The 19512-nt window shown below is 44.0% G+C and overlaps 1 protein-coding gene across 2 annotated transcripts in view; it reads left to right on the top strand.

The window, feature by feature from the left end:
- C1H1orf21 (chromosome 1 C1orf21 homolog) overlaps positions 1–19512 on the top strand; it is a 208512-nt gene that overhangs the window by 95256 nt on the left and 93744 nt on the right. For both annotated transcript variants that reach the window (XM_021170447.2, XM_021170455.2), the window contains exon 3: positions 18250–18344. In XM_021170447.2, coding sequence (XP_021026106.1) covers positions 18250–18344 — 95 coding nt within the window. The remainder of the gene's footprint in view (positions 1–18249; positions 18345–19512) is intronic.

Raw genomic sequence — 19512 nt, 5'->3', positions numbered from 1 at the left:
TGTGAGTGTATGTATGTGTGTGTGTGTGTGTGTGAGTGTGTGAGAGTATGTGTGTGTGAGAGTGTGTGTGTGTGTGTGAGTGTATGTGTGTGTGTGTGTGTGTGAGTGTGTGTGTGTGTGTGTATTTTCCCTGTGATTTCCCAGCTCTTCCTGTACATGGGACTAAGGATGTTTCCAGAAAGATATTTCTTTGTGAAGCAGTGCATTGAGAATGAGGAAACAAGATGCTGACGGTGCCTGTGGCTGTCATAGAGAACTGCATCTAGAACTAAATGAAAATTTAAAATGACATACCAAATAGGGATCATTTCATCTCACATTGCATCTGTGAAGAATATTCATACTATTAAAATTGAATTATCAAGAATTTCCAGACGAAACTAGCGCGCGTGCATGCTTGTATACCTTTGTGCATACCTGTTACAGTGTATTTGTGGAGGCCAGAGGACAACTTGCAGGAGTTGGCTCTCTCCTTCCCCGATGTCACCATGTGGGTCCCAGCAGCAGAACTCAGGTCACCAGGCATGACTGCAGGTGACCTGCCATTTCTCTCGGCATCCTCTCTCTGGCCCTTCAAATGAATCTAAAGATGTAAATGTAAGATAAGAAATGTGGTGCTGAGGAGTTAACCTCAGTCCATAAAGCGTTTTCCACACAAGCATGAGGAAAGTTTCATCCCTAGGTAGGGCTCATGTAAAAAGTCATCCATGTATGACCCGGAGAACATCACGGAAGGATGGAAGAGATGGAGCATGGGAGGTGTGTTCCAAAAGAGCTCTTCTGGGTAAGACATAGAGGTTGCACTTAAGAACTCACCAATGATGTGGTTATTTACACAAGACAAGCCCAAGATTGGCTCAGTCAACATTTCATCATGGAAAGGGGAGGAGCTGATGAGACCCCACTACTCCCCACTACTCCGTGAGAGTTGATTGACAGTCTCTTCAGTGAGGTGGCTACTAATAAGTTGTCCATTCTCCAGGAATATCTCCCACTTGTGCTCACACAGGAAGCCTAATTAAACACAGTAGATCACACTCACAGAAGACAGGAAAGTATGGAAGGGGCAACATGGAAAGAAGAAATGTTTCAGAGAAAGGAGGGGGTGGGGTTAATGGAATGTGAAAATGGATACAATACATTCCATGCATGCATAAAACTCAGAGTAAAAAAACGTTTTACCAAGTAATTTTTTTTTCCAAAGTGCCAGCTGTGATGACATCACGTGCTTTGTAAACTCAGGACAGAGAAGGAAGAACAGGGGCTCCCCGGCCAGCCAGCCTAGCCAAGTGCCTTTATAATCTTAGGTTGCAAAATGTCTTCCCTATAATGCTATGAAATCTGATCCCATAAAAACAAGCTGACACATTTGGCTGCATGAAAATCTAAAACCGCTGTGTGGCATTAACTAAACAAACCATTGTAAGCTAAGTTAAAAGACAACTGTCAAACTGTGAATACCATTTGCAAAACAAATAAGGTAAATATGGAAAAATTAAAAAAAAAATACTAGCTGAAATCTACAAGCAAAGAACATCCTAAGGGAACACTGAACTAAACTTGCGACCAGGCAAGTTATAGAAAAGTTGACAAGAGTTCAGACAGAAAATATTCAACTGCTCATAGTAAATCACTCCTATCCTCACCCACCCACCCCCATTCCCAACCAACCTCCATTTCCACCCAACCCCCATCCCCACAAAAAGAAAGTAAAACAAAGTGGTTTTTACCACCTCAAACTAGGCAGGAGTAGACATCTATCTGTCTTATGTTCTGATGAGTAATGTCAATCCAGAATTTTTTTTTTTTTCTGGAGCACAGAATAGCAGTGTGCCTATGGGATTTAAATAATTATGCCTTTTGCTCCTCCAGTTTTGCTTTTTCTTCTTTAATAAGGAGATAACTAGACAGGCAGATGTTGTCCACACCTGTATGCTCAGAGGTCTCCCTCACTGTCCGGACATGTGCGCCATTGAACCGTCAAGAGATCAGTGATCCTGCAGCGCTTTAAAGAAAAAGGCACAAGGAGACTTTGCACAGCATGTCTTATTTATGGTGGCTTCTCAAGAGCTTTATTCTCAGTTATATTTACCTGTTTGCTCATCTATTTATTGATTTATTTATGTGTGCACCATAGTGCACATGTGGCGGTCAGAGGACAATTTGTGAGTCGGTCTTTCCTTCCACTTACATAGGCCCTGAGATTGAACTCAGGTCATCAAACCTGGCAGAAGGCACCTTTACCGACTGAGCTGTCTTGCTGAACATTTGGGTTTTGTTGTTGTTGTTGTTGTTGTTGTTGTTGTTGTTGTTTTTGAGCCTTACAGGGTAGCTCAGGCTGGCCTACAGCCTATTTATCTACCCAGGCTGGCCTCACATTCATGGCAATTGTCTGTCTCTGTTGCGATTGGAGGCATACGGTGCCATACCTGTCTGTACATTTTATTTGTAATATATGTATTAATCTATGTCATATGCATAAAGAAAGAAGGTGTTGAGGAGCCTTCCACCAACATTAGCAACAATAGTCTTCCTTTGATAGTTTCAGGTGATTTTGAATTTAGAATTTAGGTGATTTGAATTATAAATATAAATTCTTTATTTTTATAATTAAAGCCTATTATCCAGTGCAACTATTTATTTTGATAAATAGAATTTAAAAGTTTCCAACCTGCAAAGGGCTTCAGTTGTATTTTTGAGCAATGCAGATTTGCTCCCTCAGGAAAGGATACTATGTCTGGAAATAGCTTTGGGACATAGGGATCTGTGTGGTGGTATGTTTCCTCAGGTAAACAGATGGGGCTGATCTAGTTTCATTCAAGCCTTTGTGTCCCTTGTCAGTCTGCAAAACATTTGCTGACTGTTTTGTGTGCTTTGGACACCACACTAGGCATCACAGCTCATACAGACCAGACGGGCAAAACTAATCTGCCTTTAGGGAACTAATAAGTGGTGACAGATGGATATCTTGGCGTACAGTGTCAGTATCCTGTGGTGATATAGCGGAGGGTGCCTCAGCACAGGCTCTGGGTGGACACACACAAAGCATGATTAAAGTCTTTGCATAAAAGATGAACAAACAAAAGAGCCGATGATTCTGAGACATGGTGCTGAAACAGGCAGAGGACTCAAGACACGGTGCGGTGCATATGAGATATGTCTAGAGGAGACTGGGGTCTGAACAAATAAGCAAGAAATCAGATAGAAAACCTAACATCAGGAAAGGAGCCTTAAATATTTAGGAATTTCACACTAATTCCCCTCCCCCCAAGACACCAAAAAGCTCACACAGACAGTTTAAGAATCATGTTACAGACCTGGAAATTGGCTGAACATCTGGAAAATGCTAGAAAAAAGTCTAGTAGATGGAGAGCTAATTCCTTTGATGGTCGCCCTTACCTCATATTAGATAATATGGATCCTGAAACAATAGTTCCAGAGCACAGGCTCACATGTATGCTGAGAGGACATTATTACTAAACCATGACAAAGCCAGCTAAGTCACGGTATGACAGCATAGCCTTTGTCTTTTGGAACTGGACATGATCTACTTATTCTTTTGAATTGCTGGGGTCTTCAAAGAAATGATGTGTGCACATCTTAGGTTACATGCAGATACTCTTCATGAAGACCATCAAGGAAGCTGGTAAAATGGCCAGGTGACCTGAGCTCAATGCCAGAGCACAGGCTCACATGTATGCTGAGATGCATAAAAGATGAACAAACAAAAGAGCCGATGATTCTGAGACATGGTGCTGAAACAGGCAGAGGACTCAAGACACAAATAAAAGCCAGGTGTAGTGTAGGTAAAGACAGGTGGATATCTGGGGTTCTCTGGCCAGCCAGTCTCATCAAAACCGTGTACTCCACATTGAGTGACACCATTCTGTCTCAGAATATAGGTGGAGGATGATTGAGGAAAACACTCAGTATCCACCTCTGGCCTCTAAATGAATATAGACACATGTGGATGCATACCTGTACACATGCTATGTGTTCATACACACACACACACACACACATACACACATGCGTGCACTCACACACAGACAACCACTAAGCTTTGGGAGTCATCACCACCTTAAGATTTAAGTTGCTCCCATTGCTTCAGGGAGTTCTGAATCTTTGCCTATTTCCAAAGGGGAAGAATGAGACACATTGGGAGGAGTCTGCACTACTACTTCATTCCTGTGGGACAGCAGGAGAGACATAGTATCCGTGAAATGAGCACCTCCATGAGACAGCAAGAGTATGGTATAGCCCTCCCTTAAGTATTCTTCAGCTCTGAAGTATTTTCAGTTGAGCAGTTTGTGGTCATACATTGTTGTCACAGTTTAATTGCATTTCTGATTACAGTGTTCTAAACTCTGAGGAAAGTTGCCCCAGCCACTTAAGTGCTCCTAAGCTAATAATCCCCCTAAAGAGTGTTGATTGGCTAGTTTCAAGGTTAAGAGTGTTGCATGGGAATGAGTCTATAGGAGAAGACACTGTATGCCTGCTGGGTGTGAGTACCAGAGATATAGATTGAGGCATCCCGCCCTCAGACTTTAAACTGCTTTACAAGAAATGTGTAGCAAACTATTCAGCAAGAAACTGGGGACAGAAATCAAGCACTAAAGAGCAGTGAGTGTCCTGTGGCCCAAATGTCCACTAGTCCCCTGTCCACCAGTGCCCTGTCCATCAGTGCCCTGTCCACCAGTGCCCTGTCCATCAGTGCCCTGTCCACTAGTCCCCTGTCCACCAGTGCCCTGTCCACCAGTCCCCTGTCCACCAGTCCCCTGTCCACCAGTGCCCTGTCCAGTAGTCCCCTTTCCACCAGTGCCTTGTTTACCAGTCCCCTGTCCACCAGTGCCCTGTCCACCAGTGCCCTGTCCACCAGTCCCCTGTCCACCAGTGCCCTGATATTCATGCTCTGAAGGTTCATGTCACCTCTCAAGTTAATATAATGAGATTCTAACTCCCAACTTAATGTTGAAGGTTAGGTCTTTGGAGATGTGGTTAGGTCCCGAGACAACATTCATGAGTATTCTGAAGGTCGCACAGGTCACTTCTTCTAGCATTTGGTCAGACACTCTTCTCTTTTTGATTCCCAAGCCTCATTTCATCAGTGAACAATGCGTGCTATTGAAAGAGGAAATAAGGAAAGCTGGAATATTAGGCATGGAGAGGGATTTGGAAAATGTCCAGAGACAGTGTCTTTGTTCTAGAAGCTTCCAATTCAGTGGTAGAACACCTTAGATCACCTGTCTCACTGATTTATTAAGCACTATATAAGTGAGGCTTTCTTGTCCCTGGCCTGCCATATGGGCAGCCATAGATAGTCACTAGGAAGTGGTGACTACTGTGACTCTTCAGGTGACAGTGACATCAGAACTCAAAAGACATGCCCTCTTTTTTTTTTAAATATTTATTTATTTATTTTATTACATGTAAGTACACTGTAGCTGTCTTCAGAGACTCCAGAAGAGGGCATCAGATTTCGTTATGGATGGTTGTGAGCCACCATATGGTTGCTGGGATTTGAACTCAGGACCTTTGGAAGAGCAGTCAGTGCTCTTAACCGCTGAGCCATCTCACCAGCCCAGACATGCCCTCTTATTGTAACTTCCTGAGCCAACTTTGGGTGCTATCCTCTGGAAAGTGTGATTCCAAGGAAAGCAAAGGGCACTGGTGTTTGGATGCAGATTTCTTGAAACTCATCTGATGTTTGGTACTGCTTGGCTCTTGAGCTCCTTGGACCATATAAAAACTGTATGCACCAGATAATTAATGTCACAATAGTAGTGTGTATATAAAAGTTCTGCTAACATATAACTATCCGTTACTGTATAAACATGCATAGAAATTATCTTTGAAAGTTCTTAAGATTTTTTCTAATAAAATCTTAGCTAAAAAGGGCCATAAGTGGGGAGGGATGAAGACTGTGAGAATCAAACATAGTTTCTGTAGTCCACTTCCTTTTACTCATAACCCATATTTGGAGTTATATGAATATTCATATATGAATGTGTATGTCTACAAATATTCAAAATTTAATTAAAATGATTTTATGAGCATTTGTGTATGACTATTAAGAAATCACGTGGGGCTGGAGAGACAACTCAGGAGTTAAGAGCACATACTGCCCTTGCATAGGGTCTCCATTCCCAGCACCCATGTTAAGTGGCTTGCAAGTACCTGAGACTCTGGTTGCAGGGGATCAAGTGCCCTCTCTGGCCTCCTGAGGCATTGCACTCAGGTGGTGCACATACACATACAGTACAAAATAGAAGTTAAAACAGAATGGAAGGTAGAAGAATAAAGGCAAACCAGAAATAGCACATCTGCATACTATAAAATAGCTCATCCTCCACACTGCACAAGTCCCTCAAGCAGCGAGCAAAGCAACACGAGCCCCAAATCTCTATCCAGACCATGCTGCATTTCCATTTGAAAACCATACTCAAAACAAACTAAATTACATTTGAATTCTCTTCCAGCCATGGATATTCGTGCTTTACTGTGTAAATGTCACTGCTGATCTTGATAGGCATCCACAGAGGAAATTGTCAGATTATATATGAAGACGGGCGTTTAGTTTTAATGTACCGAGAGCCTTTGCATCTATTATGTCATCCACGTGGCAGCATTTTTTTCATTGAATTTCTAGTTCTGATTACCTCCTTCCACTCAAGAAATGTCTTTACCTCACAGTGCTCCTGTCTTGAGAGAAAGGCTGTTCTCCTGTGCCTTACCCAGTTTTCCTGATGCAGCTATTAGATTAGCAAAGTGTTAGAGAGAAAACGCTGTGGTTTTAGTTCTAGTGCAACTCTCAAAATCAGAAGTATCCACTTAAGAAATACTAATTGTGCAAATATTATTAAAAGAAAGCTTGACTCTTGCCAGCAGATAAAAGATGTAATTGGACAGTGCCCGTTTTACTGACATGATTAGACAACCAAGGATCATAAAACCGGAAATGAGCCAGGCAATAGCTGGAAGGACAGATAAATATCATCGGACAGGGAAGAGAACACCCGGAGAAAGACATGAGATCAGCAGGTGACGGGGTGGCCAGGAAAAGTCAGGGAGTTGTCTTTTGCACACACCCGAAAGCAGGAAGCCAGGAGAGTGCTTGAGACAGCAGAATGTTTACAGAAGAGGAACCCTAGGCCAGCTGTCTGAGAAGGAGCTGTCTGGGGGTCCCAGGACGGAAGCTTGAGACTCTGGTGCCCAGGTGGTACTCAAAGAGGAGCAGCTAGACCCAGGAGCTGAGGCCAAGATGCAGGAGAGGGTTCCCAGTGGATGAAGTCTGACTTTATTTGGATGCACTGTCACGGTCACATAGAAGAAAATCTGATACTCAGATGCACAGTTGGGTGACTGACCGTAGTTAATAACACTGTCGTTTGTCTTTGAGAATAAGCAGAAGCAGGGATATTTGAATGTTTTTGCCACAGATAAATGGTGTTCAAAGTGGAGTCATAACCCTGATTTGGTCATTGCATGTTGCACATGTACTGGAACGGAACAATGTCCTCTGAATGTTTGTATGTATTGTTTGTTAGTCAAAAAGTTATAAAGAACTTTTTATAAAGCACAGTTCTGGCTGTCATGTAGGGAATCAACTGTAGGCGAGAGAGAGGCATAATATGGTACCCCTTTAATCTCTGCTCTTGGGATGCAGAGGCGTGTGTTTCTCTGTGAGCCTGAGGCTAGCCCAGTCTATATAGTGAGTCCTAGGCCAGCCAGGGCTATGCCGTGAGACTCTGTCTCTGTTTGGAGGAGTGTGAGAGTGGAAGAGCAGTTAAGAGCCCTATCCCATTGTTCTGTGGCGATGGGGTCTGAACTAGAGTGGTCAGCTGGGATGGCGAACCCAGTCCGAGTTTGGGGCTCATGGGAAGAATGATTAAGCATGTGCCTCATCACGTCCCTCTTACCCCTGGTTTTCTCCATGGGGCTGGAGTGGTAGAAGTTTGTGCCAACAGACGCTCCCCTCCTGAAGCAAAGGCATCCCCTGAAGCTTCACGATGTGGGATGACCATGACACTTGAGCATTTAGAAAGTGTACCAAGCTGGGCTGAGAGATTAATATGGTCGGAGCCTTCGTAGGTTAATGTCCCTGCTTTGCTTTTGCATTTGGTTCTGGCTGAGAGGTGAAGAACAGGTGTAGAGGTGATGGTGATGTGCTTACTGGAGAGTCCAGGGCTTAGCTGTGCACAGGCACATGGTAGAGAGCCACTTATCGTCTCTAGGAGCCACAGAACCCAGTGACGCTCTGGTGCACTCAACCTAAGCACGAGAGGGGAGTTCTAAACATTCAGTGTTTGTTTAGTTGAAATGCATTATTCCTAGGTTGGGGGCCAGGACTCCCAAAGAGGCATGGGTATGCCTTCCCCTCCATAAGTCATTTCTGTCCTTCTGCCACAGTCTCCAAGTCGTCCATTCTTGTCACACCTCACGATCCTCTGAATGCCTGTGTTTTTATTTCCCGTCTGCCCTCAGCTTTTGGTCCCTGTTCCCAGCCTCTCCATTTCAGAAACATTCACTGTTTCCTCCCCAGGTAGCAGCAGCATCTGATGCTACAGGAGAGGAACGGTGTGCACTTAAAACATTGCTGTATGTGGAGTTGAAGCAAGCACTCAGATAAGTTCTCACTGGGAACCTGCAGTGCTCTCTCATCTGCCTTCCCTCTGTTCCACCATCCCTACCCTAAGAGCATCGGGAGTCTCTGGAGTGCTTACAGCTGGGGAAACTTGACCCGTAACACTATACAGGGCATCTGCAAACCTCCTGTCAGACACATTGATGTTTGTGTGAAGATGATCAATGCTCATTGGCCTGATCGCTTACGGATTGTGGGGAGCAGTCAACAGACGATGAATCTTGGAAGATGAGGTCGTAGAAATAGTCAAATGGCCACAAGGAAGGGAAGAGAAGGGAACAGTAGACTGAGATGCTTAAAATGGCCTTTGTGGGTTAAAGCCAGGCCCACCTGTAGAGCCTCCTGAAGGAGCCATGACTGGAGGTGATCTCTGGGTTTATGAGGATGCAACAAGAGGTACAGGCTTATCAAAGGAAAGGCGAGCTGAGCCAGCAGACCTTTCTTGTGCTCCCGGAATTCCTGCTGCTCATTAACAAAATTTATGGACGAGGGAAGCAAGGAGTATTTTTTAGAAGTAAAGAAATGACATTATTTTGCCATGAAGTATGGTTCAGATGTGTTTTTCTATTTTAAAAGTCTGATCACACTGCTTCTCTCAGGGAATGACTTGGGCTGAAAATGACTCCATCCATTTTCTTCCCATTCTTTCCCATAATGACTTCGCTGCTGACAAAGTCTTTCTTAATAGTTCTGTAACCCAGGTAAAGCCAGGCTTCTGGAGGCCAGCATCAGTATTAAAAGGAATACCTTACATCACTGAAAAGCCATTCAAACTTTTACTGAATGGTCCCTAAAACCTGCAAAGCCCTCTCATTCGTGATCAGCACATTGGAACTTACAGATTCCTTCATGAATCTCTGCTGTTGGTGGTTCCTATCTTTCTTCTTTTGAACTACCTCAAAGCTCTTTTCTTGAATGCTCTGCAGCTGTTCCTCCAGACCAGCCTACCAAGGGCTTCCGGCTTCTCCTGACCTCTCTCCTCTTCAGCCTGCACCTCAGGTGTCACAGACTGGCCCTGTTCCCTGGCTAACCTCCTTACGCCTCTCAGTCTGTACTACAGATCTCACTAGCCCACCTGCCCTAGGCAAGGCAGCCTTCTTCTCGAGTCCCAGGATGTCAGGTGCTTACCATCCATACAAATGAGGCAAACATTTCTTTGTATTCTGTCATGATTAACTGAGAATTTTTCCTCTACCAGAAATTCACTCAAATCAGGATCCAGTGAAAGGAATTAAGTCAGATGGACATAGTCATTAGATTGTGGTTCTTCACACAGGCACGCGCACGCACGCACGCACGCACGCACGCACGCACGCACGCACGCACACTCACCCACCCACTCACTCACTCTCCTTTGCCTTAACAAGAGGGTGAAGGGGAGTTTTCTGGTATTGACTCCGAGTACAGGGCCTACTCCAGAAGGCGTATGGGGTTCTTCTGAAGTAAACATGAGTGACCGTGGCTGAGGCACAAAGATTGGGTTCCACTGGGGCAGAGGTTGTTTGAACTCTCACAGACACAAAACAAAACAAAGCCGAGAATCAATAGGAGCCGAATTCATTGATGGGCACACGGGGTAGGCTCGGCAGAGCAGAGCAGGGGCCCTCTCAGATGCTGCCCTTAGAAGCAAATGATCTGCCGGGCGTGGTGGCGCACGCCTTTAATCCCAGCACTCGGGAGGCAGAGGCAGGCAGGCGTATTTCTGAGTTCGAGGCCAGCCTGGTCTACAGAGTGAGTTCCAGGACAGCCAAGGCTACACAGAGAAACCCTGTCTCAAAAAACCAAAAAAGAAAAAAAAAAAAAAAGAAGAAGCAAATGATCTACTATGTCATACGTTTCAGATGTTTTACCTCATAGTGACAAAGACGTTCAGTCAGATATAGAGGTTGGTAGTGTTTATTGAGAGGACTAAAGACACTTTTGTAGCGTTCCGCCTCCCTACAGTCATGACGTTCTCCACAGTCTGTAGGGTCGACTCCAGAGAACTTCAGTTTGCAATGGATGATCATACACTGTCCTACTCAGCCATTGTATAAATCCGTGAGTGTGTTTGCTGGAGGAAGTGACTACAGATGAAACAGCTGCAGTGTATTAGAAAGACAACCTGTGCTTCTGGCCGTCCAGGGAGTGGTGGGGTTGCTGGTCTTATGCAAAAAGGATACATGTGACACCGTAGCAGCATCGTTATGTGTTAACTGCCCTTGCCCTATAGCTTGCCTAAAAAAGAATGTCACTCTTTGTATTTTTAGATTTTTAAATAAAACATATAAAAATGTACTGTGTAAATTCTGTTACAGACCCATGTCTGAAACTCTGCCATATAATAACCCAGTCAATGTTCCATGAAATTGAACCATTATTGCCACTAGAAGGAATTTTAACTGATTTTTGCTTACCTTTTGTTTAAAAATAAACAAGCATTAGATTTCACTATTGAGTAAACACACAGAAAGGCACAAGGAATTTTATGAGTGATAGTCACATACTTAGAGCATGCAGTATCTCAGCAGGGCTGTATATAAGTATGAATAGTAGCTGTACTTTCTCTAGTAGACTTCCAAGGGTTAGATGCTACCGAAGTTCAGTCCCCACAAGTTTAAGTCCAAAATTCTCCTTGTTCTTTAGGTCATTGACCCTTAAATGTTTTTTATTTATCAGGATTTGATCTAAACCCTGAAAAGAACCTATGAATGTGCAAAAACCTTATGTTAGAGCTCTTTGAACCATTAGGAGCAGGGTGTGTGTAACTATCCTAGAAACTATTCAGCGATGACCACCATCACAGCGGAGCCGGTGAGATCACTTTATACAAGGGCAGTTAGGAACTTAAGGTTAAGGACTGCCTGGCTCAGGCACTTGATGGCAGTTTGTGTTCTCCAGTGGAGTGTGCTCCATACGTAACGCCGTTCCAAATTTAGAGTCCATCTGGTGAACCTTGGCAGTGAGATGCACTCAGGCTTTGTGTGCTGAGGGATATGCCCAAGCAATTCTCAGAGTAGGGGCTCTCTCTCTCTCTCTCTCTCTCTCTCTTTCTCCAGCTATTCTCCCTGGCACCGTCTACACCCCTGTCCCCCATTCCCCTACATAGTTTATCACAGAACCCAGCACCTAGAGTATATTTGATAGGCGCTTAACAAATGAGGAATGATTAAAAGTGAATTTTGATCTGCTGGCACGATCAAAGCCTTCACTGTTTTGTGCACTTCAATACCTGTACTGCTAAACTTCAGTCCGACAAATGTCACACGCAGAGCGTTTGCTACTAAGGGGAACATAATACTCAACTTTAGAGAATGGGATGGCGAGAGAGGGAAGTTGGAAAATGGTAAGGATGTAAGAGGATAGGAATTAAAGTGCCTGGGCTCCCGGTTTCACTCTTTATAAGCTGTGTGTAAAACGAAGAAAGAGGAGATGGACTGGGAAGCAAGAGAAGATGCAAGGGAAGAAGGGACAGAGAGAGTACGGTGTAGCTGATGAAAAATGTCCAAATTTGATCCAGAGTTCAAAGCAGCAATCCAGAGTTCAGGAGGCTCAGTAGAGCCCCCAGAAGAAAAAAGCTGTGTAGCACAGGCTGTGTGCTGTGGGCTTCCTCCACTCCCATCTTAGCATACATCCAGCCTCATTTTCTTCCTTTCTACTGTACCTGTTTGAATGCATCCATTAAAGATCGTTCTTTAACAAAAATAACCTTTTGACTGAGCAGGAAAGAAAGTTTGAGAAAATAAAAGTTTGAGGAGTGACCTTGAGGCATGCCCTCCTGGGTCGTTGCAATGGAAGGGCATAGGGAGGCAGCCGTGAGTGAGCGCGCTGGAGGCCTGCACACTGGAGGCCTGCAGAGCTAAGGGAGGTGTTTGAAGAGGAGAGGGTTTAACATCAAGCATCCTGATTTTATTGGCTCAGCTCTAGCCTTCTGCCCAGGATAGGAGGAAATGCCTCATCTCTCCTCCAACATCATAAGACTGTCTCCTCTCAAGACGTACTATGAGAGCTTCTATACTCTTTGGGACCTGGCTCAGCTCTCTTCAAGATAAAGGAACATCTAGGAAGGAAGCAGAAAAGAAAGCCATCTCTTCTGTATTTTTTGCAAAGACATAAGCTTTTAAGTGCAAACCATTCAAGTTTGTGCGCGTGTGTGTGTGTGCGTGTGCGTGTGAGGGTGTATGTGTATCTTTCAGAATGTGTAATTGTGTTTGAGTGTATGTTTGAGTGTATATGTGTGAGTATTTGAGTGTGTGTGTAAGATGGTGTGTGTGTGTGTGTGTGTGTGTGTTTGTGTGTTGTGTGTATTTCTGTGTGAGTGTGTGTCACTGTTGTTTACTTTCAGTTCTTGCTAGAAAGGTTTAGTAGTTTGACCCCCATGCTTATCTCTGTGTTTCCAAATTTACACTTTCAAATGGTTGATGGTCATTCATGGGATAAGGGAGCATCAACCTCTCTACCCCTTTTTAAGATTTAAAAAATTTTTATATCTCTTTATATGTGTATATGCATGCCATGTGATGTGTGTGAATGCCTACAGAGACCAGAAAAAGTCATCAGATCCACCGGAAGTGCAGTTTAAAAGCAGCTGTGAACCCCCTGACGACCGGGATCTTTGCTTGTGGTTCTGCTCTACCTCTTCAGCTCTGGACTAACCCTTCTGAGTGAAAAGCTGAACCAACTCTGTTTTTGAAAAAAACTCTATTTTGTGGGAGACCAGGGGCTAAACTCCAATTCAAGAAAGAAAATCACAAAGTCCACCTGAGCAAACACCCTATGACAACCCGCCCTTAGCAACACCCAGGCTACAATAGCAGGATCAAGGTACATGGAGATAACTAAGACATCCTGCAGAGAACAGATAACCTGACCACCCTGCTTGTCAGGTGGTTCTGCCCTCTTGTTCAGATCCTGCAGTTTACACCAGAAATGAGTTTTTTGAAATATTAATTGGCTGATCTGCATGGAAATTCCCCAAGTTTGCTGTAACCACAGTAAGCACCCTGCACCCTTAGACTCGAGGCTCCCACTCTGACCTGCTGCTCTGGGTCTTCCCTGAGAGCTCATAGTAAAGAGCTTATATGTTTCCATGGGAACCGGCTCCTGGGTGGTCTTTGGGTACCTGCAGCTCGGGCATAACACCAAGCGCTATCCCTCAGGTGCTCTCTGCTATCTCCCAGGTTTACAGATGGGTCTGCAACAGGCTCATTAATAGTAGTAGTCCCTGTCTTTGGGATGGAGAGATGGCTCAGCAGTTCAAAGCGAGAAGATCTGCTCTTTGAGAAGATCCAAGCACCATTTCTAGCACCATGGTGGCTAACCGCTCTCTGGAATCCAGTCCCAGGAGATTTGACACTGTTTTCTGCCTCAAAGGTCACTCATTGCATTAGTGTAGTGCAGACATGCGTGCAGACATAACACCTGTACACACCAAGTAATAACAAATGAAATGTCTCCAAACAAAGCAAGCAAGCAAACAAACAAACAAACCGCACCCTGATTTTAATCAATTAGAGGGAGATAAGTGCTGTTCTAATTTCAGGATTATTAGAAGCCAGAGTTTTCACAAGCATTGCAGATAGAAGAGGAGGGGATTCGGAAGCTTTCCAGGAAGGCTCCTTCAGCTAAGAAGGGCTCTTACAGTTGTTTTCCACGGCAGTGAAAGTCTGAATCAGCTTTGACACTCTTTTTTTTCTTCTTTTTTTTCGTCAATGGCTGCTACCAAACAATCCCTAATTCTCTATGCTGTTACCTTGAATAAGATGCTAAAAATCCCACCACAGATCTGTTTTGACTGGAAGCCTGAACATGTTTACAGGGGCTGAACAGCCGGCCTGTGTTCCTGCCTTGCATTTTAATAAGCCACCTGACAAGATCGACAGGAAGAGAGGGAACAGATGTGAGGGAGAAAGACAGCCCCGCCTCTGCTCATCATCAAGGGACCACACCTTGCTGCTATCAGGACACTGGCTTGGCTTGTAGTGGTGGCTGTGTTACCCCCACCCCCACCCCCCCACCCCCCAATGCAGGCCCTGATAAAAGGAGGCTGAGTTAAAAAATGAACTCTCCTGTGCCTTTGACAAAAGGAAATCTAGATTTCAATAGTGAATGTCTTGCCACCATAACCCAAAATGTTGGGTCCACCCCACCCTGAGGCCTGAAGAAGAGAGCCTTTCCTGTGGGTCACATCTTCATTGAGGGTTGTCTGTCTTCAGACGCACATCTTCATTTCAGGCACCAGCCTTCAGAAATCTGACGGGCCCTTTTATTTTAAGTTTACTCTATTTTATTAAGTATTTGGGTTGTTTTATTTTTTTTTTAATTGTGGCTTTTTGCTGACTTCTTGTGTAACCCCAGGATGGATTTTGCATAGTATGTTTTGTAAGTAGTGACGATAAGCCAAGCTTATAGTCCTAGATGCTTGTCTTCTCCTTAGTTGTTCGGAGCATTGTATTGTCCCAACAGTGCCCTGGACAGCCAGCCAGGCTGCAAAGGAAACCGTGAAACCTACCTGCTGTCTACGTTGGTCAGGATTCTGTGTTGATGAAAAGAAAGGAAGAAAGCCCATGTTTGCAGTCGTGTTACTGTGGAAGTCACGGCACCGGGGGCTTTTCTATTTCCTTGGAGAAATATATTAATAGCGTATATAATATACATTAATTATATTACCGTTGTGATCCTGCAGGAGCTGAGGAAAGAAAGTGAATGTTTCCTGTGCTGCTCAGCATCTGCTCAGACTGGGCTGTGGTGGGCCAGGTGGAAGAGGGCCGTGGGCAAGGCAAGAAGGGTGACCCTTTCCGGGGAACACCTGTGTTGTGTAGTATGCAGAGAGCTGCCTGGTCTTCCAGAAGTCTCTGCTGTGTTCTATACTGATGTGTGATCTTCCCTGCCCTGTTGCATGAGGTTTGGGGCCCTGAGTAGAACAGGGTCTACCAGATTGTGATAGCTGTTATATCTAATAATTGAAGGCTCAACTAAGCATGCATTTGTTCAATTAAACCATAGCAATTATGTCATTGTGCTGTGACTTATAACCGTTAATGCCTCAAACCAAAGTTTCGATGCCTTTTTTTTTTTTTTAATTTTTATGTTTTTACCTTTATTTTGATCTCTGCATGATTATACTGGGAACATAATTATGTCTGTTCTTTTTTAATTAGCAGTGTTTTGCAATTCATGAGTAAACAATCTTTAATTAAACGTGTTGGTATTATTAACTTCCTTTTTTCATCTGAATAGCAAATCAGAGGATGAGATTCTCTTGTTTGTTCTTAATTTTGAGATAGCATTTGCTGGGTAGCCCAAACTGACCTCAAACTCACCATGTAGCATAGACTGGCCTCGGCATCAAGATCTCACGGCCTCAGTCTTCCATGTTGGGATAACACACATGAGCCATCATAACAGGCTGTGAAATACTTTTACTTTGTATTTGTCAATTCAAGTCTATCTCTGAACTTGATCATTTTAGACTTGGGATTCCTGAAGGGCTCATTACTGTAATTGTACACAAGTCTCTCAGATTTCTTTAGAAGCAAGTTGAAATGGGTCATGGGAGATGACTCAGTTGGTAAACTGCTTGTGGCTCAGACATGAGGACCTGAGTTCAAATCCCCAGCACTGATGTAAAAAGCCAGGTTGAAAGGGTGCACCCCTGAAATCCCACTACTGGTGAGGCAGAGATGGGGTTATCCCTGGGACTTGCCGGTCAGGCAGCTTAACTAAATTATGAAGTCCAGTTTCTGCAAGAGAGCCTGTTTTAAAAAGTGATGCAGGAAGACTCCAGACATTGACCTCTGGCTACCACATGAATCCAGAACACATGTACATACCACACGCATGCACAAACATACAATAGAAATAAAGAAAAAGTTAATAGACTCAATATCTACCTTGATTTACCAAGTGGAAAAAAACAATGCAAATGTCTTGGTCATGAACATTGGGTCGTTTTCTACACCTACATGCAAATCTCCTTAGCTTCATGAGGCCGAGAGAAACATTTGACAAGCACAAGCGGATGTAACTATAGTTAGATTTCAGAAATACTGCGTTAAGAGGAAGGGTGGAAGGATGACTAAGAGAGTCAACTAACCTGGGCCCTTGGGGCTCTCAGAGACTGAACTACCAACGAAAGAGTAAGCAGGGGCTAGACCTAGGCCTTCCCACACATATGTAGCAGATGTGCAGCTTCGCCTTCATGTGGATCTTGAACAACTGGAATGGCGGCTGTCCCAAAAGCTGTTGCCTGTCCATGGGATATGTTCTTCTAGCTAGGCTGCCTTGTCAGGCCTTAGTGGGAGAAGATGCACCTAGCCTCAGAGAGACTTGAAGTGTCAGAGTGGGGGAATACTCAGGGAGTCCCCACCCACTCAGAGGAGAAGAGGAGGGAGGCATGAGGAGAAGGATTGTGGGAGGGGGTGGCCAGGAGTGGGGCAGTGAGCAGAATGTAACGTGAATAAGCAAAATAATAATGATGATAATAATAATTAATAATAGAAGTAGGGTGGAGAAACTGCAACTACATTGGAAAATTGTAAATTATGAATATTAGTGTGGGGCATTTTTAAGGAATATACTCATTGTACTCATAGGCCTTAAGAAAATATGTTACAGCTTCTTAGCGTAAAATAAAACTTAGTGATGAGCAGCTGGTCTTTCTTCAAGGTGACTCCATACCATTTTCGAGGCAATTTGCTGATGAAGTTTTCTAAATTCATAATTTCTGTGATTTTTCTCCCCCTGCAAGTTGGACCAAAGATGAGTCAAAAAATCACACTTGTTTTTAAACTCGATGTACCCAAGTCATTTCCTGTTGACAGGAACCCGGTGAAAATGTCATCCTTGTCATCGCCAAAGCTCTGTCCTAGAGAAGGACTTTCTTTGGCTGCCAGCTTTCCTGATTTTTGTCCCATGATGGATCTGACTGAGATTCGTGTTCTCTTCTCAAGTCTAGGTTCCCTCCACATCCCTCTGAACTATCCACCATGGGACCTTTCCAAACCTGCTTAGAGCTAACTAATTGATAGTTTAGCTCTGTGCTTGTAACTTTATAGACACGAAAGTATAGATGTGCAGTAACTGTAGAGTGCTCGGGTTTAATGGAAAGAGCCCTGAAATGAAAAAAGTTCCATTTCCAATTGGTCTTATTTGTTGGTACAACTCTATAGTCATAAACAGTTCTATGCTTTTCAAAACGGGGAAAAATGAATGTGTGACCGTCCAGCTGAAGTATGCTGCTGCAGGCACTCTGCACACGTAGTTTCCTACGGATAAAGGAGAATGTTCTCGGTCCTCTTAGGCTTCTGTGTAGTGACTCCCAGTATGCTCGGATTCCAGTGACTTTCAGATGCATGGAAGTGCCTGCATCTTCAGTGTCTGCTCCGTGTATAACGTCAGTGGTCACACAGGGTCTCCCCGAGTTGGACTACTCAGCCAGCCCTCCAACAGGCAAGGCAGAGCACCTACTGCCAGGGACCCAAGATGTCCATGCTGGCTTCTTCCAGACTGTTCCAGATAAGCCACGTGTAAAAGCTGCATGGGAAAGAGTCTAATGTGGGGCTTGTGCTTTGCTGACACTTCTCTGCCACTGGGGTAAAAATTCCTTCTTTTTGTTTGTCATTCAGATGAGTATAGGATCAAACCCGTGGAAGAGGTCAAATACATGAAAAATGGGGCAGAAGAGGAGCAGAAAATAGCAGCCAGAAACCAAGAAAACCTGGTAAGAGCTGAAGTTCTCCTATAACAGTGACTTGTGGTGACTATTGTTTAAAAAAAAAAAACAAATACCCTGCATCACACATTGATTTGAGGCTCACACCCTGGTTCAAGATTTCTTGAAAACGCTGTAGCTATTCTTAGCTTGCCTGGAAGCTGCACCGTTGCCCTGTATCCTGTTTGTCTCGGAATAGGTCCCCTTTCAATCCTGATAAGAAACGCTCCAGGGAAAAACAGCAAAATTATTAATGTTTCTAGAATTGAAGTTGAAACCCCTGATGTCGGATTGCGATGGGCTGGAGGTAGGCCTAACCCCTCGCCTCCTAACACAGATCCACGTCAGGATGAACGGTAGAGTTTCTTTATTTGAAACCTGTAATGAGGAAGTTGCCTTTCAAAGGAAAACCACAGAATTCTAGAATAGGTCCGCGTCCAAAGAGCCCATTCTTCACGTTCATGGTGTCGAAGGTACCGCACATTTGAGTTCATGCGCTACGTGCGATGATTGGGGCTGGGGAGCTCCTTGCTCTGGTATCATTCACTGTGCACATTCTTCCCAGCAGCCCGCCTCAATCAAATATTTAGGCAGTTATATTACTTGATTTCTCAGAGGTTAAAATAATTAAGAGTGTATATTTATTCGGTTGCCCTGGTGCATAATGGGTTTCGTTCATATTTTGCAGATATCTTATGTTTAGATTATTTACTTGTGTGATTGAGTGCATGTACTTTTTAGGATTTTTTTTTTAGGATTCTGTGTATCAATAAGTATTTTCGCTCCACTGACATTTTTTCTAATACATGTTTCATTCCTTAATGACCTCTACTGTAGCACAGGGGTCGACACAGTATTACCCCCACCCCATGCCTGCCATTTTCCATCAGGATTCTAGTGGATGTTAGAGGCAATGAGTTTTGCTTCCTTCATTCTCTTCTAAACATGTGACCAACAGCCCGAAATAGTAAAATGTCAGCAAGGGAATATTTTATATTTTAAGTATTGAAAATAAAGGACTTCTCAGCATTGTGGGGGGGATTGCCTGGGACAGACAGGTCCACAGGCTCCATCCCCAGGACACAGACTGGGGGACGAGGGTATTGAGAAGAGTCTAGATAATGACATATTTCATAAATGGCATTTAGATTTCTAACAGCAGTTCTTAGATGCATGG

Source organism: Mus caroli, chromosome 1, assembly GCF_900094665.2.
Source record: "Mus caroli chromosome 1, CAROLI_EIJ_v1.1, whole genome shotgun sequence".
NCBI classification, from domain to species: Eukaryota; Metazoa; Chordata; class Mammalia; order Rodentia; family Muridae; genus Mus; species Mus caroli.
This window is presented reverse-complemented; position numbering and strand designations above follow the sequence as displayed.